This window comes from Ixodes scapularis, unplaced genomic scaffold (genome assembly GCF_016920785.2).
Source record: "Ixodes scapularis isolate PalLabHiFi unplaced genomic scaffold, ASM1692078v2 PGA_scaffold3__209_contigs__length_174095766, whole genome shotgun sequence".
Classification (NCBI taxonomy): domain Eukaryota; kingdom Metazoa; phylum Arthropoda; class Arachnida; order Ixodida; family Ixodidae; genus Ixodes; species Ixodes scapularis.
The window spans coordinates 42170420-42197285 of record NW_024609868.1 but is presented as its reverse complement, the minus strand read 5'-3'; the positions used below and the strand labels follow the sequence as shown (position 1 = coordinate 42197285).

Genomic DNA, 26866 nt, shown 5'->3' with positions numbered 1-26866 from the left:
GTCCTGCTGTGGTAATGATGAAGTGAAGCGAACGGAATAAGAGGGAACAAAAACTGAAGGTCAGTTATGGCGGCACCCATGCACAGCTGCTGCAAAGCGTCTATACGCGACTGCTGAGCGCATGCTGACGGCGAGCTTCCACAGTTCTTTCGTAACGTGCATTCCGCAAAGTCAAGATTGCTGGTTTTAGCAAGTTATTATTGTGAGCTTGTTGTGAGCATGCCCTCTAAACATCGCCCTCAAATTCCTGGTTTACTGAAAACCTCCTATTGGCGACGTGCGCGATCGAAAGCGTCGCTCTGATCGGCCTTCAACGATTGGCCGAATGCGGACTATGACGTCAGCAAAGGATTTCTCATCGACGGAAATAAGAGGAATGGAAGAACTTGAATTTCGGCAGTATTGGCAGCGTTGGTTCCAGAGCGCTATGATTTCAAGTTTCCACCATGTTCATTAGAAACACCATCGAACTTGGTGTTTGCAAGGTAATGACGTCACGAGAAGGAACCACGGGAGAGCGCACCAAAACATCTCGCCGCTAATAGCGTCCCCTGAATACTCTGTATACAGCCAGCGAGACTTGGTGTTCTAAAATGCGTGTTTGGTACATCGGAATGCGAGGAGGGGCACATCCAGTCACCGAACACGATAGATAACGTGCTCGGAATGCGCGATGATGAGGTAGCTAAGCGCATACCTACGTGGTTAAGGTCACGGGAAAACAGAAGCACGCGAGCGCATTCGTCTGGTAAACAGACGCTCGAGGTGCATGAGGAGCAGACGATGCATGCACGCATCAAAGGCTGGTTCCCACAGCCCCGATTCCTTACGTTACGTTACGTACGCGTACAAGCCACCGGGATATTTGTGCTTCATATCAAGCGTGGCTACCAATTTACGGAGGTATTGGCGACGTGAGCGATCGAAAGCGTCGCTGTGGTCGGCCCACTACAATTGGCCGAATGCTGACTATGACGTCAGCAAAGGATGTCTCATCGACAGAAATAAGAGGAATGCAAGAACTTCAGTTTTGACGGTGTTGGCAGTGTTGCTTTGAGAGCGCTATGATTTGAGGCTTCCACCATGCCCGTTACAAACACCATCGAACTTGTTGTTCACAAGGTAATGAAGTCACGAAAGGTAACGAAACGAGGGCGCCACCGAAACATCTCGCCGCTAATACCTGACACGCGACATCCGAGACACGAACGTTTCGGTGACTTAGACATAACTAGGGTTCACATTTTCGGTTTAAACCGATAAAAACCAATAAAAGTACGCCGAATCAATTTTCGGAAATTCGGTTTTAACCGAAAAAGGTCAGTTTGAAGGTTCAGCGTTTTCGGTTTAAACCGATAAAAACTGATAGAATATATCTAATCTTTTTCTAAAATTCGATTTTAAGAGGGCGCGGTACCTCTATTTTTTCGTCCGTTTCAGACACCAGATGGCGCGCGGCTCGTGAAGTGGTTGAACGCACGACTTCTAGATGGCGCCAGTATCAAAGTGTAAAAAGGCCCGCGTTATCCGCTGCGTGAAATAGATCCCCGAAATGTGCTGTGGGCGGAGGAGGGCCGCGTCGAGGTGGGTGGGGGAGGGGGGTGGAGAGAGAAAGAGATCTTTGCAAGGTTCGACATTGTGTGACGTCTTCGCTATTGCCCTCTTCCAAGTTTTAACATGCAACAAAAGAGGTCTTGGATTGGCCTTTGCGAGAATCTGTGTCCTTCCTGTGATCGGGCTTAGTGTGTCAAGTTCCCGGTCCTCAAAAAAAAAAAAAAAAAAAAACGTTGGATATGAGTTAGTGTAAGGCTTTTCGTTTCCTGCACTTCAAGGGACATCGAGGAAAGCCGTCAATTAAGGCTTTTCTTAACACCCTCGCTCAACCTTCCCTGTAATTGAGAACATAAATACAATGGATCTTTTTTGTTGCCATTCCGCTGGTTTCTGTACGGTCATCACCTCACACGGTCACGTCGTCAGAATAGGAAGGAAAAAAAAGCGCGCTGAATAAGTTATGCCCGCGAATTCCGCGATTTTGAGGTGTGTCCTGACGGAAGTTGTAACGAAGACCACGCACGTATATGTGCCGTTATTCTTTGAGTGATCACAAATATCACAGCTAAAGGATCATCTGATCCGGTGTCCGATGGTGTTTCTTTCATATTTACCGAAAAAAAAAACGGTAAACGTTTTTGGGAATAAATATACACCGAAAATTTAATTTTAAAATAAATACCGAAAAAAACGCCGAATTTTGAAAAAATAAAAACCGAAAACACGGAACCCTAGACGTAACGTAAGAAAACGGTGCTGTGTAAACCAGTTTTAAAAGTTGAACCGAGCTCAACTCCTAAAGGCTGGTTCACACTGCCCCGTTTTCTGACGTTACGTTACGAAAAGTAACCGAGAAACCTATGCTTCGCATTAAGCGTGGCTACCAATTCAGCGAGATAGCCTGGCACGCGACATTCTAAACACGACTGTTTCGGTGACGACGAGCTAGGACGATGAGTTACCGTGGCAACCAAGGACACAAGGCTCGTCGCAACGTAACTTAAGGAGTTGTGCTCGCTTCAACTCTTCACACAGCACCGTTTTCTTACGTTACGTAAAAGTCACCAAAACATTCGTGTCTCGAATGTCGCGTGCCAGACTATCTCCTTGAATTGGTAGCCACGCTTAATACGAAGCACAAATTTCCCGGTGACTTTTCGTAACGTAACGTAAGAAAACGGGGCAGTGTGAACCAGCTTTTACGTTACGTTGCGATGAGCCTCAAGGCTGGTTCACACATTGGCTTCGGTTGAGTTCGCATGCAACCGAAGCGACCGCTACGACAGAGTCACTAAGACAAGTGTTCGCCGTACGCAGCGTGGCAAGCAATGCAAGGGGCAGCTTCGCGAAGTAATCCATGAGCCACGGTTGTTCCGGTGTTTTGATCGTTTTGTCATTTCGGTTGCATGCGAACGCAACCTTTGCAAATGTGTGAACCAGCCTTTACGTCCTTGGTTGCCACGGTAACTCACCGTCCAGGCTCGTCGTCACCGAAACATTCGTGTTAAGAATGTCGTGTGCCAGGCTAGATCCTTGAATTGGTAGCCACGCTTAATACAAATCACAGATTTCCCGGTGACTTGGACATAAGCTTTCGTAACGTAACGTAAAAAAAACGGGTCTGTGTGAACCAGCCTTTAAGACACTTCATGTTTTAAAAGTAGCGCAAGGTGGGTCGATATAAGAGGCACGTGCAATGTGCAACCCTTGGGAAGATTATGGCGGCACAGCGCAGCCCTGAGCTAGATTTCAGACACTCTGTTCTTCAAGTGGCGCGTGGCACGTGCCTCGAACATTTCCACAACAATGAATGGCGCCAGTTTCCTCGGGAGAGAAAAGCTTTATCAAGCATCGTCCCAACGCGCCCGAAAGAGGGAATTTAGCCTACTTCAATAAGGCCTCAGGGAAGGCTTGCTAGGAACAGTCTTAGCTAAAACTGCGTGAAAAAAAGTACTGCCAAAGCTAGCGCACAAACAAAGTAACCCCCCCACCCCCACATCAAGCAAAAAAAGAATAAAAAGCATGCCTGCCTCGACGTTTTTTCTGTATAGCTGGGCAATTTGGCCAGTGCAGTACGACAGCTAACCTAGGATATTCAACTCGCATTGCGAGTTTAAGGTGATAACCCGACCGCACGCCGGTACGATACTTGTTAACAGTTCGCACCTGCACGGCTTGCTTTCTTTCCTTCTTTTTTTTTTTTTTTTTGTTTTAGACGGCAAGGTTATCGAATCACTTTCTTGCTGAGAGAACGAGGCGTTAAAAATTAATGCGGAAGTGTTGATTATGCCACTGAGTGGCTTTTATAATGGTTATGGCCGGTAGCCGGTTTGACGCGTAGTTAAATTGATAGCTCTAGATAAAAACAACGGTGTGAAAAAAACATGTTTTTTTTTTGTTGGGGGGGGGGGGGGAGGTAAAAAAAAAGAGCCAGTGAGCCCAAACGGTTCACATAATAAATCATAATGGTTATACCGCCAGCGACCTGTCTACCTGTCTAAGACGAATTGATCGTTTATGCCCTATTAACTCCCCGCTGTCGTTGACATAGATTTACGACGATACCCTCACACCGGCACCTCGCTGTTATCGAACGGTGTTCTTGCAACTCGGTCTTCTTGCCTTCATCTTGTCTATAAAAACATAAGGAAGTGCGGCATTGACTCTTGACAAGCAAGATAGAAAACTCGTTCAAATAAATTTCGGTAGTTTATTTTAGCGTAGAGTACATATCGTGCCTTGTAAAGCGAGCAATATCACTTCGGCGGAAATATTAGGTGGTTCTAAAGTGAAACCATAATAAGTTTCTTAACGATGTCCTTTCCTTCACCGCAATAACCATACTCCTTAATAAACTACAAGGATAACGGGGCAAGAGATCCTGTATAATAATTAAATTTGAGATCGAATCAGGTTCGCGGTTTTAGTTAAAGGGCATATTTCCGAGCATTTACAATTACATAACTTGTTAGACAATGCAATTTATTAAAAAAAAAAGAAAATTAAGAAAAAAAAAGAGCGTTTCCCTTAATGCGTGTTCCTTGACCTAGCTTTAACATTTACGAAGGAACTGATAAGAACATTATGTTACATAAAATAAAAAAATAAAAACGTGATATTAATAACTTAAAAAAGAAAAAATCTCTAGATAAAAAAAAACGCAAAGGCTAAAAAAAACCTCAACAAAAAAATTTTTTTTTCGCAATTCTCAATCTGCAGATAGTGCTCACTCGGGCGATAAGCTCAGACAGGGATGAGTGCCGAAAACCGCGAACGTTCACAGCATGTATACCCAACTTGACAAAGCAGCAGGTCTTCAATTCCTTCCTTCTTTTTTTTTTTTTTAGTTTTTTTCTTTCCCGAAGAACAAGAAGCAGAAAACCGAACGATCTCTCTCCGACTTTCGCTAAGCCCCTCATACGCGGCTGCCCTCCAAAAAAGAGCCCCAAGATCACGTCGGCAATGGAAGGGAAGGGAGAGAAGGGCCCTTACCTTGCAGCATTTCAAGGATTGAGGGGAGACTTGGGATTGCGGCTTCGAGAGCATCTGGGGCGGGAGTCCTGCTTTGCCTCGACGTTATTACGTATCAAGGGAAAGACACCAGATCAGGGGATGTGCTCTATAGAGCGACAGTCCTGCTTTGAGCACTTTCCGGCCACGAGGAGCTCGCCAACGCTAGGGACTGGCTGCATGGGCTGTGGGGAGGGGTTGGACTCTCTGCGCTTTTCCGGTTCAAGACCTTTTCTTTTTCCCGGCCGGAGAATACGGAAAACGTGCCCGCTCTGTCCTTTGGAGAGGAAATCTCCCGGAGGAAGAGCAGCGAAGAATCTCCGCGCGTCTTCTTCCTCTTTCCATAGAAATCACGAACCTGTCCCTTCTTCTGATGTCCGCCCTTGTGCGAATGTAAGTGGCTTTCTTTGTTGCGCTTCTGCTTTGTCTCGGGGATTTGAGAAACATCTCGGGAACGATAATGCTGGCACGTCGACGGGATTAGGCGTTTGGAGAATGCCGCCCGTTGACTCGGAAAGTTGCGCCTAATCCGCCTTAAATGGGGGCGCTTTCTATTCTCAGACCGCTCGATTTATTCTTTGCCATAGATTTTTTTTTGTTTTGTTTCTGGATTACCGTTTTTTTCTTTTTTTGGGTTGTCAATATTCGATGCAAAGCCGCGATATTCTTGAAATAAAATATATAAAAATAACAAAGTCATATGAGACATTTGACGCAAGAAAAGCCTGGCGCACACCCTACCCGGGGCATTATTTCTTGCTGGAAAAGTTTTTCTTTTACGGTGCATGCTGGTGCGGCTTGCGTTCGTAGAGTTGGGAAATCCCTTGCACGCTGCCTCACAATCGAAAATGCTCGTGACACGTGAAGTTTTCTATACTTACGTGCTAGGAGTCTTAATGGATAGAGGAGTGCAGCAAAGTTGACTCCAGGTAATAAGACCTGTGGAGGTACGAAAAAAGACTGCGGCGCGGAAACGCCTACGGCTTTTGCGTTAATAATAACGCTTTTGCGTTCATACTGGAGAATTCCAAGTTCCCTCCTAAAATGTAAACTTAAAAAAAGAAATATCAATGATATTTGGTTATGACTGATGCCACATTCCATCCTGCTTTTCTTTAGCTAGGCTGCTTGACAAATAAAAATTAAAATATATCTGCCATAAAAGTATTTGGTCTTAATCTCGCTTTCAACGAGGAAAAGTTTTATTTGAACAGAAGTCTAATAAGTTTAATTAAAAAAAAAAAAGTTGCCTAGTTTTACCACTCGGAAAGAGAGCTTCCAATCATCCAACGCTTCGTAAAAAAAAAAAAAAAAAATTACAGTTTCTTTTCTAAATTATAATTTATCGACGTATGTCTTTTTTCAGAGCCTGTCTTATGTAGAAACTCAACCCAAATATCAGCCCTTGTTATAAGATATGCCCGAGTGAATTGATTCGTTCTTAAGCTTCTCCTGATGAGGCGAAGAAAGTTCGAGCCAGGTGGAAAATAAAAGATAAAGAGAGGCTTACAAAGGATCAGCCCACGTCACCCAAGCGCTCTTATCAATTACCTGACGCATTTATCGACAATTGTCCAACGGTTTTTTCGGATTCCTTTAGAAAACTGTTATAATATTTAAGCAGATTTTCTTATCAGCGGGGACCAACTTTGCTGCGTAGCTAGATCCTATTTTTTCCCGACTAAGTTCAAATTTTACACGGTTAGAAAGACTCTTGCGTAACCGGAGCTGACGCGTTAATGCCCGAGGAACAGACTCCATTCACGTCTTAGTTTCTGAAAATTGGACAACACAAATTCAAGAAAAAGAGCTTCAAACGATGATTTTGATAGATATCATACGAGTGAGTGACTTTTCAGGCTACGAGCAAGTGTGACGCGAGGCCACAAGATTTACTTTATTCTTATTTGATGATAGCTTGAATTCCTTTATCTAGAATTCTGACAAGCTGAGCTACTTCTATTAAAACTATATCAACTTCGTTAAAAAAAAAAAAAGAAGAAAACTTCCACACAGCGTGTTTTTTGACGGAGATACTTTTCCATGGGGCCCGACGGGACGCCAACTGTTAGGGTTTCTTTTCCACGAGATGTAATACAAAGCTTGGTCTTCTATGCGTGCGCGAAGAAATAGCGTCGTCGCCATGCACCAATCCAAAACGCGGTTTGGGCTCGTGGCATGCACTGGAGACGGTGATATTCCTTGGAGCAGTCAAAGCTTTTGCGTAGTCCATTCTAAAACTGGCTAATAAGCGACAGACCTACGTGTCAGCATTTTTACAGCCATTATTAAAGTGTTAGCCAGAGAATAAAGTGCAAACGTTTCAAATGCTTAAAACAATATCAATGTAACATCATGGCAAACTATGTTCTCTATCTGTGCGCTAAGGCAAGTCAAAAGAGACACTGAAGATGATTTCCAACTCACTCTGCTCACAATAATATGAAAATGAGTTTGTGTTCGGATTTCATAAGATTGGCTGCGAGGCAAAGCGCCGGACTAAACGGATCCCCGGGATGTGGGTTCGAATCCCGACCGAGGTGCCCGCGATCTGACGGAGCCTTATAGCGAAGAAAGCGCCGTGTAACTGAGCTTTCGGCTCCACGTCAAACGATCCCCAGGTGGCCGAAATGATTCCTCAGTCCTCCGCTTGCGTGTGCCAGATGCCCGTCGTTGGTATGGCTCGCACAACCCCCAAATTTGACTTTCGGATTTCACGAACTGTCTGCTCTGCAGTGTGACAATCAAAGTGTCTATCTGCTAGGCATTCTGCCGAGCAGAATGCCTTTAATGAACACCTAAACGAGCCACAATCGTACTTCCCTCATTTCACACTCAAACGGACCGAAACCTCGTCGCGTTATCGGGAAAGCAGGCGGTTCAGGCGGCGCGCATGATTCAGTGATACACATCGTTCACCTCTAAGCTGACAGTGCGGTGGGAGCTACGCCCTCGTCGGACCAATCAGCCGCCTCCTTAAAACCACTTCAGCATAGGTAGAGGGCGGGAGCACGATAACGCGGCGAAAGATAACTCGTACGACTGGTCCACCGAGCACGTAGCTTCCACCGCACTGACAGCTTAGCGGTGAAACTTAGGAGTACTTACACCGACCCGTCGCGTGCCCGCATCCATTTCGGGGTTGCTGCACGCGAGGAATAATAAGCAGCCGGTGGTGTTGAAACTTCGGCTTCCAGACGCCGGCGCCGTATTCGTTTCTGAACTCCGTCTTTCTCCCCCAGGATTTTTTTCCCTTTTTCTTTGCAGCAGAATTGTAAGTTTTCTCACTTTTTCACTGACCATTCTTTCATGTTTCTCTGGCGTTTTGTTTATGAAGTGATGCCGGTGTTGGGTCGCGCTAATGACGTAACGGGAGCGCCGGTCAGATAAAATTAGGAACCGGAAGAACCGGACCACGTTGATGCGTTACCTCGCCTCGGGCCAGCGGGGTTTTACCCGTCGCTTTCGTTCCTCGTTTTGTTTGCTCCTCACATTTCGTGGCGTTTGGGAAGTCGCGGACCCGAGTATCTCAGGAATGCCGTGAGAGCGAAGAGCTTCTTAAGAAGTTCTTGGTGTAAGGTGAGAGCAAAAGAGAGAAAAAAAAAAAAGAAAAAAAAGGAGAACAAATTTAAGTTTTAAAACCTCCGTTTTTTGCTTCAATTTTTTTTTCTTTTTTATTACTGCTTCTGACGTGCTTTCCTTCTTTACTGTAAGTAGTATCTAGAGCTGGCTCGAACTTGGTAAGAAATCGTTAAAAAATAAATCTCCGTTTAGTGTCTAAATGTGCGGTCTCACGTGTTCTATTTCCCAAGTAAGGATGGTATAGTGTCGCACGCGTGCTTCGGTGACAATCCTGAAAGGTTGGTTTTGTGTGTTCCTTTTAACCGGACTACTTTCAGCTTACTTAGCAGTGTTGTTTTTGCTGTATTTTTACGACCCAAGCCATTAGGTTGACCGTTAAAATTAAATGAATGTGGAACTAAAAAAGAAAAAAAAGGAGGGCGTTCATACACGACACCACTTGTGCAAATCGCTGCACCAAAAAAAGAAAAGAAGTGGTGGTTTTTGGCGTTACTTTACGAATCCCCTCGTTTCTCCCAGCGGAACCTTTGGTTTCCTAGAATGTTCCGCTTAAAGCGATTACGCTTCATATTATCCGACATTTATTGTACGTACCCAAGCCAACAAAACCGTGCTTTTCTTCCATTTCCAGCGAGCGAACGAACGTGCTCCTTTTCGCGTGTTCCTTTCCATTAGTTTCGTAATTAACGACAAGCAGCTTTTAGGAGAAGCGTGGACGATTTCTCCACGAACACTTATTGCTCCCCGACGTTTTAGGGCCTTCTGTGTTCTATCGATTACTTAGATCTTGCGTTGTTGTCTCGAGCGATAAAGTTTGTTGCACGTACGTGAGTGTGAGCCTCTTCACCGACTTCTGTACTAAGAAGAGTGCTCCCGTCCTGCTGCACGTATATATTTTTGTACGTTACCGTTGGCACTTTGACCGTGGCCTCTTTGAGCACATCAACACGCCGTGTCGGTGCTTGCGTGCTCTTCCACTTAATCACGTGACTCGTGTTTAGCGCTTACACGTTTATTCGCATGCATGTACACGTTGTCCGTGCGCACATGCAGACGCATATAATCTCACACGTGCGTGTCTCAATGTAGACGTGTTTCTCTGTACGGATATTTCGATGTAAGCGTGAATCATAGTACACGTGCACGGCCACTCGATCCCCCTGTTATCGAGTGGCCGTGACACGTGTCTTAAGGCACATTGACACCGCCGATGTAAGCAGTCGCGCGATGGAACTAGATCGCATCGCAAAAAAATTAGACGGTCACACTGGCGTACGCGATGAGCGAGTCCAACGCCTTCGTTGCCGAGTCGTTTCTCGAAAACTCTTGCTCTGGACGCCGTTGATTGGCTCAGCCGCTCCGCGACTAGATCGCATCGCACAAAGTCGGGTCAGCAAGCGACTGCTCAAATCGCGTCGCGTTTTGCCCGCGATGGTTACTTTTGCGATGAAAGTTATTGCGCGACTAGATCGCATCGCCGGTGTGAAGGCGTCTTTACTGTGTCTCGCTGCGCATGTGTCTCTCTGTACGTGTGTCCACCCGTACGCGTGTTTCGCTGTGCAAAGGTCACGCTGCTGCACGCGTGCCTCGCTGTACGAGTGTTTCGCTCTACGCGTATTTGTATATAAGCGTGTCACAGGGTACGCGTGTCTCGTACTCATGCCCCGCTACACGCTTGTTTTGCTGTACGCATATTTTGCTGTAAGCATGTCTCAGAGTATGTATGGTTCATAGGAAGCCTGTCTCGCTGTGCTTGTTCCCTTCGTACCTATAAGTCGCTGTACGCATATTTCAATATAAGCGCCTCTCAGAGTACGCGTGTCTCAAAGTGTGCATGTCTCAGAGTACGCGCGTCAGAGTTCGCGTGTCTGAGTACGTATATATGTCAGAGTTCCCGTGGTTCAGAGTACACGTGTCTCGTTGTATCTGTGCCCCGCTGTACGCATGATTCGTTATACGGATATTTTGTTGTAAGCGTTTTTCAAAGTGCGCATGTCTTAGAGTATGCGTGTCTCAGAATACGCCTGTCTCAGAGTTCGCGTGTCCCAAAGTACGCATATGTTTCATAGTACGCGTGTCTCGCTCTACTTGTGCCCTGCTGTTTCGCTGAACGCGTATTTCGTTGTAAGCACGTACCAGAGTACGCGTGTCTCAGAGTACCCGTGTTTCAAAATTCGCGTGTCTCAGAGCACGTGTGCCTCAGAATTAGCGTGTCTCAGAGTACGGGTGTCTCGCTGCACTTGTGTCTCACTGTACGCGTGTTTCGCTGAACGTGTATTTTGCTGTAAGCCTGTCTAAGAGCATCTGTTTCTCAGAGTGCGCGTGTTTCAGAGTCCGCGTGTCTCAGAGTATGCATGTCTCAGCGTTCGCGTGTCTTAAAAGTACGATTGTTTCGCTGCACGGATATTTCGCTATAAGCGTGTCCTACTGTACGTGTGCCCCGGTATACGCCTGCCTCGCTGCAAGCGCGTTTCAGGGTACCCGTGTCTCAGAGTACGCGTGTCTCAGAATATGCGTGTCTCAAAGTGCGCGGGTGTCAGAGTGCAATTGTCTCGCTGTACGAATATTTCGCTATAAGCGTGTCCTACTGTACGTGTGCTACGATATACGCCTGTCTCGCTGAAAGCGTGTTTCAGGGTACCCGTGTCTCAGAGTACGCGTGTCTCAGAGTTTGCGTGTCTCAAAGTGCGCGGGTGTCAGAGTGCAATTGTCTCGCTGTACGAATATTTCGCTATAAGCGTGTCCTACTGTACGTGTGCTCCGATATATGCCTGCCTCGCTGCAAGCGTGTTTCAGGGTACCCGTGTCTCAGAGTACGCGCGTCTCAGAGTTTGCGTGTTCAAAGTGCGCGGGTGTCAAAGTGTAATTGTTTCACTGTAACGAATATTTCGCTATAACCGTGTCCTACTTTACGTGTGCTTCGATATACGCCTGCCTCGCTGCAAGCGTGTTTCAGGGTACCCGTGTCTCAGAGTACGCGTGTCTCAGAGTTTGCGTGTCTCAAAGTGCGCGGGTGTCAGAGTGCAATTGTCTCGCTGTAACGAATATTTCGCTATAAGCGTGTCCTACTGTACGTGTGCTCCGATATATGCCTGCCTCGCTGCAAGCGTGTTTCAGGGTACCCGTGTCTCAGAGTACGCGTGTCTCAGAGTTTGCGTGTTCAAAGTGCGCGGGTGTCAAAGTGTAATTGTTTCACTGTAACGAATATTTCGCTATAACCGTGTCCTACTTTACGTGTGCTTCGATATACGCCTGCCTCGCTGCAAGCGTGTTTCAGGGTACCCGTGTCTCAGAGTACGCGTGTCTCAGAGTTTGCGTGTCTCAAAGTGCGCGAGTGTCAGAGTGCAATTGTCTCGCTGTAACGAATATTTTGCTATAAGCGTGTCCTACTGTACGTATGCTTCGATATACGCCTGCCTCGCTGCAAGCGTGTTTCAGGGTACCCGTGTCTCAGAGTACGCGTGTCTCAGAGCTTGCGTCTTCAAAGTGCGCGGGTGTCAAAGTGCAATTGTCTCGCTGTAAAGAATATTTTGCTATAAGCGTGTCTTACTGTACGTGTGCTCCGATACATGCCTGCCTCGCTGCAAGCGTGTTTCAGGGTACCCGTGTCTCAGAGTACGCGTGTCTCAGAGTTTGCGTGTTCAAAGTGCGCGGGTGTCAAAGTGTAATTGTTTCACTGTAACAAATATTTCGCTATAACCGTGTCCTACTTTACGTGTGCTCCGATATACGCCTGCCTCGCTGCAAGCGTGTTTCAGGGTACCCGTGTCTCAGAGTACGCGTGTCTCAGAGTACGCGTGTCTCAAAGTGCGCGGGTGTCAGAGTGCAATTGTCTCGCTGTAACGAATATTTCGCTATAAGCGTGGCCTACTGTACGTGTGCTCCGATATATGCCTGCCTCGCTGCAAGCGTGTTTCAGGGTACCCGTGTCTCAGAGTACGCGTGTCTCAGAGTTTGCGTGTTCAAAGTGCGCGGGTGTCAAAGTGTAATTGTTTCACTGTAACGAATATTTCGCTATAACCGTGTCCTACTTTACGTGTGCTTCGATATACGCCTGCCTCGCTGCAAGCGTGTTTCAGGGTACCCGTGTCTCAGAGTACGCGTGTCTCAGAGTTTGCGTGTCTCAAAGTGCGCGGGTGTCAGAGTGCAATTGTCTCGCTGTAACGAATATTTTTCTATAAGCGTGTCCTACTGTACGTGTGCTTCGATATACGCCTGCCTCGCTGCAAGCGTGTTTCAGGGTACCCGTGTCTCAGAGTACGCGTGTCTCAGAGTTTGCGTGTCTCAAAGTGCGCGGGTGTCAGAGTGCAATTGTCTCGCTGTACGAATATTTCGGTATAAGCGTGTCCTACAGTACGTGTGCTCCGATATACGCCTTCCTCGCTGCAAGCGTGTTTCAGGGTACCCGTGTCTCAGAGTACGCGTGTCTCAGAGTTTGCGTGTTCAAAGTGCGCGGGTGTCAAAGTGCAATTGTTTCACTGTAACGAATATTTCGCTATAACCGTGTCCGACTGTACATGTGCTTCGATATACGCCTGCCTCGCTGCAAGCGTGTTTCAGGGTACCCGTGTCTCAGAGTACGCGTGTCTCAGAGTTTGCGTGTCCCAAAGTGCGCGGGTGTCAGAGTGCAATGGTCTCACTGTAAACGAATATTTCGCTATAAGCGTGTCCTACTGTACGTGTGCACCGATATTCGCCTGCCTCGCTGCAAGCGTGTTTCAGGGTACCCGTGTCGCAGAGTACGCGTGTCTCAGAGTTTGCGTGTCTCAAAGTGCGCGGGTGTCAGAGTGCAATTGTCTCACTGTAAACGAATATTTCGCTATAAGCGTGTCCTACTGTACGTGTGCACCGATATTCGCCTGCCTCGCTGCAAGCGTGTTTCAGGGTACCCGTGTCTCAGAGTACGCGTGTCTCAGAGTTTGCGTGTCTCAAAGTGCGCGGGTGTCAGAGTGCAATGGTCTCACTGTAAACGAATATTTCGCTATAAGCGTGTCCTACTGTACGTGTGCACCGATATACGCCTGCCTCGCTGCAAGCGTGTTTCAGGGTACCCGTGTCTCAGAGTACGCGTGTCTCAGAGTTTGCGTGTCTCAAAGTGCGCGGGTGTCAGAGTGCAATGGTCTCACTGTAAACGAATATTTCGCTATAAGCGTGTCCTACTGTACGTGTGCACCGATATACGCCTGCCTCGCTGCAAGCGTATTTCAGGGTACCCGTGTCTCAGAGTACGCGTGTCTCAGAGTTTGCGTGTCCCAAAGTGCGCGAGTGTCAGAGTGCAATGGTCTCACTGTAAACGAATATTTCGCTATAAGCGTGTCCTACTGTACGTGTGCACCGATATTCGCCTGCCTCGCTGCAAGCGTGTTTCAGGGTACCCGTGTCTCAGAGTACGCGTGTCTCAGAGTTTGCGTGTCTCAAAGTGCGCGGGTGTCAGAGTGCAATTGTCTCACTGTAAACGAATATTTCGCTATAAGCGTGTCCTACTGTACGTGTGCACCGATATTCGCCTGCCTCGCTGCAAGCGTGTTTCAGGGTACCCGTGTCTCAGAGTACGCGTGTCTCAGAGTTTGCGTGTCTCAAAGTGCGCGGGTGTCAGAGTGCAATGGTCTCACTGTAAACGAATATTTCGCTATAAGCGTGTCCTACTGTACGTGTGCACCGATATTCGCCTGCCTCGCTGCAAGCGTGTTTCAGGGTACCCGTGTCTCAGAGTACGCGTGTCTCAGAGTTTGCGTGTCTCAAAGTGCGCGGGTGTCAGAGTGCAATTGTCTCACTGTAAACGAATATTTCGCTATAAGCGTGTCCTACTGTACGTGTGCACCGATATACGCCTGCCTCGCTGCAAGCGTGTTTCAGGGTACCCGTGTCTCAGAGTACGCGTGTCTCAGAGTTTGCGTGTCTCAAAGTGCGCGGGTGTCAGAGTGCAATGGTCTCACTGTAAACGAATATTTCCCTATAAGCGTGTCCTACTGCACGTGTGCACCGATATACGCCTGCCTCGCTGCAAGCGTGTTTCAGGGTACCCGTGTCTCAGAGTACGCGTGTCTCAGAGTTTGCGTGTCTCAAAGTGCGCGGGTGTCAGAGTGCAATTGTCTCACTGTAAACGAATATTTCGCTATAAGCGTGTCCTACTGTACGTGTGTACCGATATTCGCCTGCCTCGCTGCAAGCGTGTTTCAGGGTACCCGTGTCTCAGAGTACGCGTGTCTCAGAGTTTGCGTGTCTCAAAGTGCGCGGGTGTCAGAGTGCAATGGTCTCACTGTAAACGAATATTTCGCTATAAGCGTGTCCTACTGTACGTGTGCACCGATATTCGCCTGCCTCGCTGCAAGCGTGTTTCAGGGTACCCGTGTCTCAGAGTACGCGTGTCTCAGAGTTTGCGTGTCTCAAAGTGCGCGGGTGTCAGAGTGCAATTGTCTCACTGTAAACGAATATTTCGCTATAAGCGTGTCCTACTCTACGTGTGCACCGATATTCGCCTGCCTCGCTGCAAGCGTGTTTCAGGGTACCCGTGTCTCAGAGTACGCGTGTCTCAGAGTTTGCGTGTCTCAAAGTGCGCGGGTGTCAGAGTGCAATTGTCTCACTGTAAACGAATATTTCGCTATAAGCGTGTCCTACTGTACGTGTGCACCGATATTCGCCTGCCTCGCTGCAAGCGTGTTTCAGGGTACCCGTGTCTCAGAGTACGCGTGTCTCAGAGTTTGCGTGTCTCAAAGTGCGCGGGTGTCAGAGTGCAATGGTCTCACTGTAAACGAATATTTCGCTATAAGCGTGTCCTACTGTACGTGTGAGCCGATATTCGCCTGCCTCGCTGCAAGCGTGTTTCAGGGTACCCGTGTCTCAGAGTACGCGTGTCTCAGAGTTTGCGTGTCTCAAAGTGCGCGGGTGTCAGAGTGCAATTGTCTCACTGTAAACGAATATTTCGCTATAAGCGTGTCCTACTGTACGTGTGCACCGATATTCGCCTGCCTCGCTGCAAGCGTGTTTCAGGGTACCCGTGTCTCAGAGTACGCGTGTCTCAGAGTTTGCGTGTCTCAAAGTGCGCGGGTGTCAGAGTGCAATGGTCTCACTGTAAACGAATATTTCGCTATAAGCGTGTCCTACTGTACGTGTGCACCGATATTCGCCTGCCTCGCTGCAAGCGTGTTTCAGGGTACCCGTGTCTCAGAGTACGCGTGTCTCAGAGTTTGCGTGTTTCAAAGTGCGCGGGTGTCAGAGTGCAATGGTCTCACTGTAAACGAATATTTCCCTATAAGCGTGTCCTACTGCACGTGTGCACCGATATACGCCTGCCTCGCTGCAAGCGTGTTTCAGGGTACCCGTGTCTCAGAGTACGCGTGTCTCAGAGTTTGCGTGTCTCAAAGTGCGCGGGTGTCAGAGTGCAATGGTCTCACTGTAAACGAATATTTCGCTATAGGCGTGTCCTACTGTACGTGTGCACCGATATACGCCTGCCTCGCTGCAAGCGTGTTTCAGGGTACCCGTGTCTCAGAGTACGCGTGTCTCAGAGTTTGCGTGTTTCAAAGTGCGCGGGTGTCAGAGTGCAATGGTCTCACTGTAAACGAATATTTCCCTATAAGCGTGTCCTACTGCACGTGTGCACCGATTTACGCCTGCCTCGCTGCAAGCGTGTTTCAGGGTACCCGTGTCTCAGAGTACGCGTGTCTCAGAGTTTGCGTGTCTCAAAGTGCGCGGGTGTCAGAGTGCAATGGTCTCACTGTAAACGAATATTTCCCTATAAGCCTGTCCTACTGCACGTGTGCACCGATATACGCCTGCCTCGCTGCAAGCGTGTTTCAGGGTACCCGTGTCTCAGAGTACGCTTGTCCACGGCCGGACTGGAGGCGCGCGCTCTCTTTCTTTTCTTACGGCCTTTGCAATCGCCCGGGAGTCAATGGCATTTTTGCTTCGTATGTAGTTCACTTGCTTCCCGCCAGGGGCGCAACCAGATCACCCCACTTCACCCCACTCGGAGAGTCCCTTCGAGCTGCTTTGCGCTGGTGTTCGAGCTTCGTAGGTTGTTGCTTTGGCAACGGTTTATTGAAATTCGCTCCGATGTAAGTCACTCTACCGAAAGGCAGTGTCGTCAGCAAACTGCGTTCCCCTGTGACATGGACGGGACCTCTGTTTTTGTCTGACCCCTCGCGTGCCCTTGTTCGGAAAATTGTACAGACTACTACACCGTCTACTACAGCAGGTGACAGACTTCATGTTCGGCCTATGAAATGATGATGCAGACCACGGAAATAGATCGATTGGGCCTGCTTACATTTCACGAGAGTGTACGAATTATTTATCATTTAAAGTTCCTCCGCGTAGAAGGGTTCCGTCTCCTCCTGTTCTTGAGTTGCAACGGAAGTCCTGGAGGTAAGGACGAGTATAGTTTTTCCGCAATCGCATTCGCTGTCTCTACTTACTACGTTTTACTCCCGAATCTCTCGGAGAAGTGCGTCAAATATTCACCGTTTTGGGCTCATTAGAAGCGTATTAGATAGTGGCTGAGGGTCTAAACGTAAGGCTCCGGTGTCAAAGGCTATAAAAATCTCGGCCGCAAGTTGCGACAGCACTGAGATACGCTGTCATACGCGCTCTGTGCAAACGGTAAAGGGTACCCCAGGGCTGGCCCAGGGGTGATGTGACAGCGCCCCCCTTGCATTGCGGCGGAAGGTGGCGATTGCCCTAATTCCAAGGGCTTAAGAAGAGAAAGACAGCGCGCGCTTCCAGTCAGGCCGTGGCCTGTCTAAGAGTTCGCCTGTCTCAAAGTGCGCGGAGCGGAATTTCATCTCCCTCGCGGATTTTGGAAAGCGCTCCGGATCTACGAGTGGAATTCACCATCAGAGTTCGCGCGTCTCAAAGTGCGCGGGTGTCAGAGTGCAATTGTCTCGCTGTACGCGTATTTCGCTATAAGCATGTTTCAGGGTACCCGTGTCTCGAAAAAAGCGCGTCTCGCTGCACGTGCGACCCGCTTTACGTACGTACCGCTGTATATACGTGCCTCGCCTACAGCCGCGAGACGCGCGTGGAGCGCCATATGAGCGTGTCCCGTAATACGTTGCGCGTGTGTCGCTCTGGAGTGCATCGAAATTTTGCGGATAAGGAGAGTGAAAAACACTATTCGTCGGGCCGCAGTCCGGATTAGGCGGGAAGGGTTATGGGGAAATTCGCCACGGGATTACGAGTTGATGAGGGCGCGGTAAACCGATTATCCCGCCGGGACAGGCGAGCACGCGCCGCTCACGCGCTTCCTTTCTCCAGCTCTACCGCGACGTGGGAAAGTGACGGATGCCGCTCGCTCACGCGGCCATGTATCTTGTCTTCCGCGTTTTCCTCTTCTAACTTCCAGGGGACCTCGCCGACTCTTATATGAGATCTCAGGGAGAAGAACGCCCCGTCGTTAATATTTCGCGAGATTTGAGGGGATCCAGCGAGTGAAAAAGGCGTTCACGGCAAGAACAGGGAGTCAAAGATTAAGGAGGAGAGAGGGAGAGAGCTGTAAGAAGGATAAATTGGTACGTCAAAAAGACAAAATGAAAAAGAAAAAAAAAAGTCGAGCGGTCGAGATTGCGCGACAACATTTGAACCCGGTTTTTGATAGAAGGAATCCGGGGGTATGTTTAGAACCAGAGAGCCTGCAAAGGAATGGCGTTTTTCTGATTTTATTTCGTTGTTTTTGGGGTGCGAGGTAGAACAGAGCTGCTAAGGTTGTTTAGTTGTGAAGTCTGGAGTTTACGAATAGGGGCATCATTTGGTTTTGTTCGTCTTCTCATTTATGCTTTTAAAGGGGCGGCGCTTTTTGATTTTCTGCAAGGGTGCGTTTCAATTACAAAAAAAAAAAAAAGCAAAAGCGCTTGTCTCGGTTCTTTTTATAGAATGAGCTTTTGGTTTTGTGTCGGTCGCGTTTGTTTGCCAACAAACAAGATCTCGAAATGAGGTTTTTCAAAATAAGTTTATTTAGCTACGGCGACCGATCCTGCCGAAGTTTTATTTACTTACGAAAGACGCTTTAAATTCCCCCGTTCCGATCATCCGTGTTCTGCAATTTATCGCAAGCTACTGTTGCCCAATGGAATTGTGAAGCCTTACTGCGTAAATAAGCTTCGCGCGTTTACGTTCTGGAATTGCATAAAATGATCCTGTCGACTTTTATGATCGAAAAAGGCCCTAGCGAGGAATGAAAAGCCGATTACGTGTTGTTCCGAAATTGCGATCAGCATGACCTACGTAGTGCATTCAACGCGCATCTGTGCGTCGTAATTCGCCGAAACAATTCTGCAATAAAAAAAAAAAAAAATTAATCGAAAGAGACACGATACTGGTTTTTAGCGGGATATTCTGTTATGTTCATCAGTAGCAAAATACTTCGTGAAAACAAGTGCGCGCATAATGCAAATAGCATTATGAAGCTACAATCTTTCTCGCCCGTGGGTTTCGAATTACGTTGCACTGAACCGATGAGTTGGACGGCGCATAGAAGCAAAGTTTCACAAATTAGGTTCGTTTTCACCCGACAAAAAAAAAGTATTATTTTAACAAATATACATACATGTCCACTTTCCAGTAGAACATACATTGGGTTAACCATTGTGATTTACGGAGAGCGTCCAGAGAACGACGAAGTTTGATGTATGTCTTGGACCGACAAAACATCAGAACGGGAATAAAAAACGGCGCTCAATCTATCATATAAAATTCGAATAATCTTTTTCTTAACATTTTCAATGCTCATAGCCCGCGTTTTAGATATCTATTCACGTCGTGACCTTACAAAGGAATTGCAAAGATGCATAAAAGAGTGGGGGTTCCTAAAATTCTTCGTCAATCGAGATACCATTCCTAACATTTTATAGGTATTGCCCACGATAAAAGATATATGGTTTCTAAAAGTCAAACAATTATCAACGTACACGCCAAGATATTTTATAATTAATAGACGCTTTATTGGTATTCTGTCGAGATTAAATGCAAAAATCAACACAAGCATGTCGTCGGGAAAAAGGAAACACCTTTGTTTTTCGGGGGTTGAGACACAGTTGATTTAGCTCCCACCACTAAAACATTAAAGACACATCTTTTTGTAGCATATCACAGTCTAAAATAGTATGAATGCTCGTTAATAACCTATTATCACCAGGAAAAAGTTGCAGTTTACAACTACTTACACAAGACACTGTATCATAAATAAATATCAACAACAAAAGGGGGCCCAGGATTGATCCTTAAAGGGGAACTCCACCGATTTTTTGAGCTACCTCAACTAACTATATTTTCGGACTCCCCGGGCTTTCCTCTCTCCGGTATGTTATTTAGAATCGCGAAATTCATAATAGTTATTCCGAAATCGGCAAATGAAAATGATGCAAAAACCAACATTCAAATATACGCGCGCTTTTCAGGGCCGTGACGTCAGTGGCAGGCAGGCTTGCCAGTCGAGCAAGCAGCCAAAAAATAGAATATGCCAATCATTTGTTCCGTGCTGGAGCGCGGGTACTGCAGCGAGCTTCCCAAGCATTCATTTGACACCATGAAACTGCTTCGAATCAGTTTAAAACAAAATCTACAGCCCAAAGAGTGAACCCCTGCCTTCCACTGACGTCACTTTTTCATTGTTGCCAGTAGAGACTTCGAGCTTGAAAAACACGGGGAGGACCAAAACTGTAAATTCAATAACTTCGCGAAAAAACAATATTTTGACCTAATATTTGGGATACTATTTTCGCGATGTTTGTTGGTTAGCTTAGCAAAATTTCAAGCAAATCGGAGACAATGAAAAAATCGGTGGAGTAGCCCTTTAAGGAACACCCGATGTCGAACAAAATACAAGATACTTGAAAGAAAAAGCAAACTTACATCAAATATAAAAGCGTGAATTTATAGACCAGTGCCTGTGACGCGCGAGAAAAAGAAAGCATCATACTTACGCGCCCTATTCTAACTTTCGAAATGTATGCTTCAGCTCTCTATATACGAGATCTCGCCTAATTGGAAACCCCAATGCAATCCTATAGTTTTCTTTAAAAACGCGAAGATCTAATCAAAAAAGGACCGCTGGCTTCCTCGACGATAAAAAAAAAAGAACTAATTGATGACAATGACTATTTGTTTATTCCACGAGGGAAATAAAAAAAAGCAAACTATTATCGTTCACTCAGCTTGAGTGTAGAAGATCGAAAATCCCCTACAGGATTTAGCGGGAAAATTGTGACGTCACGTCACGTGACACTGCGACGTCGCGGGCCACCATGGCGTCACGTAACGCCGTGACGTCACGTAGCACCATTACGTCACGTGACATGTGCCGTCACGTGACACATTGACGTCATGTGGCACTCTGACGTCAGTGACACTGTAACGTCGCGTGACACTGACGTCACGTGATACCATGACGTCACGTTACGCCGTGATGTCAGGTGACACCATGCCGTCACGTGAAAAAAGTGACGTCACGTGAAACCTGACGTCACGACACTTTGACGTCTCGCACTCAGACCAACATGAGGAAGCAAAATCCGTGGAGCGCGCCCACGTAAAGCTATCGCTTGGAATACCATGCTGCGTTCCAGAGTGCTTTTGTCGAATGTCAAAATGCCAACAGCCGTCCTCGAGCGACTGTATGTGCAGGGGGAGCCTTCGTTTCCAGACTTTTGATGTTCGGAGGCGTCAATATGTGCGGCTCACCTTTCTGCCCGGGGGTCCCGCAGGGCCCGGAGGTCCTGGGGGTCCGGCCGGTCCCTCAATGAAGCCCGTTGGGAACGTGTTGCCGTCCAACGTCGTCGTCAGGCCTCGCTCGCCCTTGTCGCCCTTCTCGCCCTGAAACCAACGGCAGGAGCAAAATAAACGCACGCCGACATCAAATACGACCACGGGTCTTCCGTACAGTCGTGGCTACGTTCGAATCAGACCTCCGTCCGCGACGCACCGCTCAAGCAACATCTACCTAGACGGGCTCGAAAGTTGACAGAGGCTGGACCCCGGCCGAAACGTCGAAGATTAAATCGCCCGTTGTTGCTGTTTTCCCCCCACTAAGGGTTCCTTTCTTCTTCGATACCCGTGCCTATATATATATATATATGGGTGGTTTCATCTCAAATCGTGCAGGCAAAAAGGGTCGAATTTTTAATTTCGATGAAAAAAATATATGTTATGGCGCCGTTTCTAAAACCGCAGTCGACACAAACCGCAAGTTCGTCAGATTTTTTGTTCTCGACTTATGAATTTTTAAAGAGGCCGCGGCGAAAAGCAGTGTTTTTCACACCCGTCGTGGGTCGGATGTTTCGCTTGATCTACCGCCATGGATTTTCAGTCCACATTATATTATCTTTTTTGAAGCACTCTGTGGACACATTTAAAAGGTTCCAATACCATGAAAAAATTTTAGGCATTTTGCTTTTTTTCTGAAAAAATGTCAAAAACGCCTCCTCGGTCAGTTGTTGACGAACTTTGACAATTAATTACTGGCGATCTACTTGGGTTACACCGATATTTTTTATGTCCACGGAGAGCCCAAAACACGCTTTTTATATTTATTATAAAATTCCTTGGCTGTATAAAATATCCTTTGCGGTACGTTTACGTTAATATTATGCAAAAACCAAAAAGTACCATTTTTGAAATTGATTTTCTCAAAAAACCCATTTTTTATTTTTTTAATTTTTTGTTCAAATGTAGATATGATAGTTGTCTACACGAAAATCAAGCCTAGAAAGTGTATATTTTGTTTGTATGTTCTACATTTAAGCATCAATATCGTACAAAAACGTGTTTTTTACGGCTTCAGTGGACTTGCGAATTGCGCGTCTTCACAAGCTTGGAAATAGATTTTTTTCTTTTTTTCAACGCTCCCACATAAAAATGAAATACAGTATTTCCACCCTGATATATTTATTTATTATTTAAATTTTATTGTAGGCGGCAAGCTACATCGGAGGAGTTCCAAAAAGAGAAAGCAACACTTTTTAACACACCAGCAGGTGTCGTAAATTTTTAACGTGTAGGAGTCGGCAGACGTCTTATTGATTCGGGGCCCTCATTGGCCTGCATGAACGTCCCGCCCTTTCGGAGCCAGCAGATGACCACGACCTTTCGCGCTCGTTGTGTTAGATGAGATGGCCCGTGTCAGTAAAGCGAGCAGAGCACCCTGTGTCACCAAAAGTGAAATGGTACCATTGTGTCGTAAACGCGGCGAACAGTGACAGCCACCCAGGAGGAGTCTGTCAGAGTATTGCACAAGGGAAAGCAAAGGAATCGTTGCCTGAAAGGATGAGGACACCACGGCCTTACAATGTCGACGGTCAACAACTGTTCCGCCAGCCAAAACAACGCCGCGTGCGCGCTAAAACCGGCGGCGCGGGACAGAAACCGCGCAGACGCACACACGAAGATGGGCCGGTTTCGTTAGGGATGTAAGGAAATTTGAAACCAGCCATCCGTGCACGCGTGAAACGATACCGCATGTTTGCCCTAGCTTCGAGCGCCCTATCCTTACCTTGAAACGGCCGTGCTCTCTCTCTCTCCGGGGAGATCCGATAGCACCGAAGGGTTATCTATTAAACTTGAGGAAGAAAACGAGAAGGGAGTGTTTAAGTTTAATTATCCCCACCAACCCGCTCGTTCTGTCCTTATAAAGGGTTATCTCTTTTGGAAACAGCAAAGCCCGGAGACTGACATTAAAACGAGCGTGTTGGCAAGTATACTTGTGTTTGTATTCTGCTTGGAGACTAGTTGGGTCGAAGTCAGCCTCCTTGTCAACTATAACCGTTTGTGAAGAGTGGGCTTCTCCCGAGATGAAACGTTAGCGCCGGCTGACGTGTTCTTTTGAAAAAAGGGAAGGGGAAAGAGAAAATTTGAGTAACTGCAGAAACTACCTCGAAAGCTCCTCTCCCGATATGAAGCTTGAAGCATAGTCTCGGTTACCTTCTCGCGCATCGCCTGCTCGAATCTATTCTTCACTTTCTTTCGTACAGCCACTGTTCCGCACAGCCGTCGTGGATGTGCGTAATAGAGGGAGGAACAGATTCGAGCATCATCTGGACGCCGTCATCATGCCAGACTTCTATGTCGTGGGACCGACTCGTGTGTGTTTCTTCGCCCCGCTGAACTTTGTTTCTCGAATGCGGTTTTTTCTGAACGTTTTTTTTTTTTTCAATGTTTTCTTACTAACTGTTTGTTAGCACTGTCCAGTTGTTAGGTTTATTTCGTTATGGCGTAGCGGCCTGGCGGTGATGTAGAGAGCGTGTTCGCACGCATTTGGTTGCGCCCCGTTTAGGGAATGCGCGGGGGAGTTGGTTTTTGTTCTTGCCATGTGCGGCTGAGTTTTCCCGTCTTTATTAAATTATTAATTTTTTTGTTTTGTTTTACCTTTACGTGCCGTCGACTTCTTTTTCTGACTCTCCACCAGGCGTGGACCTATCGCCTTGCCACCGCTCAAACCTAAATACTTTTTTTTTTTTAACGCAATTTTCGTTAAGATCGGAGTTGGGCAATTTAATTCCTATTTATTTATCTTTATTTCCTACCCCTCTCCATGACACACTCTCTGTGTGTTTAGGACTGTTTCTGTGTCACCACTTTTGTGTATTACGGAAGTGAAAGGACATTCCCTGGTGACCTGTGCGATGTGCTGTGAACAAGCCCCAGTGTTTGGTTTCGTAAAGAATTGTGTATAATATATCGACGATGTGGTGACTTTCTTTGTCTTAATAATATGACAGCTAATAGCTAGTCGTACTAGTTTACTTTGAAAGGTTTATAAATCGAAACAATACAACGTCTGAGCCTTTTGGTTATTGAAAGTCTACTAGGCCTGCTGATTTGGTTAGATATGTATCTCATGGTTCCCGCTCTTATCCAAACATACATAAATATTTAATACCACAAAATCTGTTTATAATTGATTACAAAATGCAGAAGAAAATTCAAGAAAACTTTTTTACAATTCATAGAGACGCATGGGTCGCTATGTCTGACTTAAGTCTTGCAAAACAAAGACGTCTTTTTCCCGTTATTGAGGCCTAAATATAAAACATGCAAACAAAATATACACTCTCTAGGCTTGATTTTCGTGTAGACAACTATCATATCTACATTTGAACAAAAAATAAAAAAAATAAAAAATGGGTTTTTTGAGAAAATCAATTTCAAAAATGGTACTTTTTGGTTTTCGCATACTATTAACGTAAACGTACCGAAAAGGATATTTTATACAGCCAAGGCATTTTATAATAAATATAAAGACCGTGTTTTGGGCTCTCCGTGGACATCAAAAATATCGGTGTAACCCAAGTAGATCGCCAGTAATTAATTGTCAAAGTTCGTCAACAATTGACCGGGGAGGCGTTTTTGACATTTTTTCAGAAAAAAAGCAAAAGGTCTAAAATTTTTTCACGGTACTGGAGCCTTTTAAATGTGTCCACAGAGTGCTTCAAAAAAGATAATATAATGTGGACTGAAAATCCATGGCGGTAGATCAAGCGAAACATCCGACCCACGACGGGTGTGAAAAACACTGCTTTTCGCCGTGGCCTCTTTAAAAATTCATAAGTCGAGAACGAAAAATCCGACGAACTTGCGGTTTGTGTCGACTGCGGTTTTAGAAACGGCGCCATAACATATATTTTTTTCATCGAAATTAAAAATTCGACCCTTTTTGCCTGCACGATTTGAGATGAAACCACCCATATATATATCGAAAGTGGAGGAGATCCAGGAAAGGCCTTTCTTAACTGCACCGAAGTTTTAAGCGGGGACCGACGCTTGAAACGTGGGTGCAGTTAAGAAAGGCCTTTCCTGGATCTCCTCCACTTTCGTTTTACGTCCAACCGGCACGTTGAACCTTCTTACCGTATAAATATATATATATATATATATATTGTAAAATAAGAGAGCAAGTACACTGTCCTCATAGTTGCTCATTTCACACTGAAAGTAATCGAGCTCAATTACATGTCTCGAAAAAAATATCTTCATACAACAGTTCTTGCTTTCCTGACGATATTTACAACAGCAGTCTGAGAATTCTAATGATGACATTTTCTAAAGGCGAGAGCCTCGAGCTCATAGCGTTATCGCTGGGAGTTGTTCCCGCTGAACGAGAGTCAGTGAAGCGAGGTACGCCGTCGAGCAAACAGGTAGCACTCGCAGGTACTTGCAGCCTAGTAACGGAATACATCTTTCCGGAAGTACATGGCACCCCGACAGGTTGCTCGAACAATTATGACGTTCCGATGCACGTCATGTGGGATCATCCAGGAATCGAACACGAAGTTGACGTAGGTTTAGCATCTTGTGATTTTAAAACGCGGATATGACCGAAGGAAGTCAAAGCAGAGTGTGTGAATGAATCTTTTCGTGTTCGCTTTATCCTTTGTGCGTTCTGAGCTCCTGATGATAAGAGACAATTAATCATGTCGCTTCCAGGATATACGAAGCGCTGGAATCTGCATGAGCGTACATCGGAACAGCCCCACAATTCCACTCGTCGCGAGGTCTCCTGCAATTTTCCGGAAAGGTGTATTGTAATACAGATGGTTAGCGTCACAGAAAGCTGGAAAGCAAATATTAAGACAAAAAAGAAGTCAAATAGAAACGAAATAGAATAAACTATCCGAATACGTTATAAGATCAGAGCTTCGTTTCGAGCAGAAATGAATCGGCAATTGGAGATCATTACGGCGCATGCCATTCCTAAAGCTCACGGACATTTGGGGCTTCCTTCATGCGGGCCTCATTTTAGCAGAGCTGGCCAAATTACTCATATTTTGTAATTAAATTACATTACTAATTACTTTGCTGATAATTGCTTAAATGTAATTAAATTACATTACAAATTACCACAGCCAGAAAGTAATTAATTACCATTACAAATTACTTTTAAAAGTAATGACATTACTTTTGCATTACTTTTGAAAACTTTTAAATATAAAGGAATTATTGATAACTTCCTTTTACAGATAACTTTATTTACATTATTTACACAGTTCATGGCACACAGCTAGAACTCTCTGTTGCATGTTTACCGATGGACAGAGGAACGCACGCGACTGATCCGTTTCCCACTCCAACCCGGACAACTATTTTGGGAAGGGACTGAGGACCCAACGCGGATTATCTCTGGGAGGGGGAGAACACTTGTCATTGTTCGCAAAATCGCGTCGAGGGCCGTTCCACCAGGGGCCTTGGTTCGACCTACCTCCCCTCCTTCGTTCCCCGAGAATGTCGAGCAGAA

General features: G+C 46.3%; 1 protein-coding gene across 10 annotated transcripts in view; it reads right to left on the bottom strand.

Moving 5' to 3' along the window:
* LOC8028448 (collagen alpha chain CG42342) overlaps positions 1 to 26866 on the bottom strand; it is a 420040-nt gene that overhangs the window by 76057 nt on the left and 317117 nt on the right. For all 10 annotated transcript variants that reach the window (XM_040503858.2, XM_040503852.2, XM_040503854.2 and 7 more), the window contains one exon: positions 21322 to 21453. In XM_040503858.2, the coding sequence (XP_040359792.1) occupies positions 21322 to 21453 (132 nt within the window). The remainder of the gene's footprint in view (positions 1 to 21321; positions 21454 to 26866) is intronic.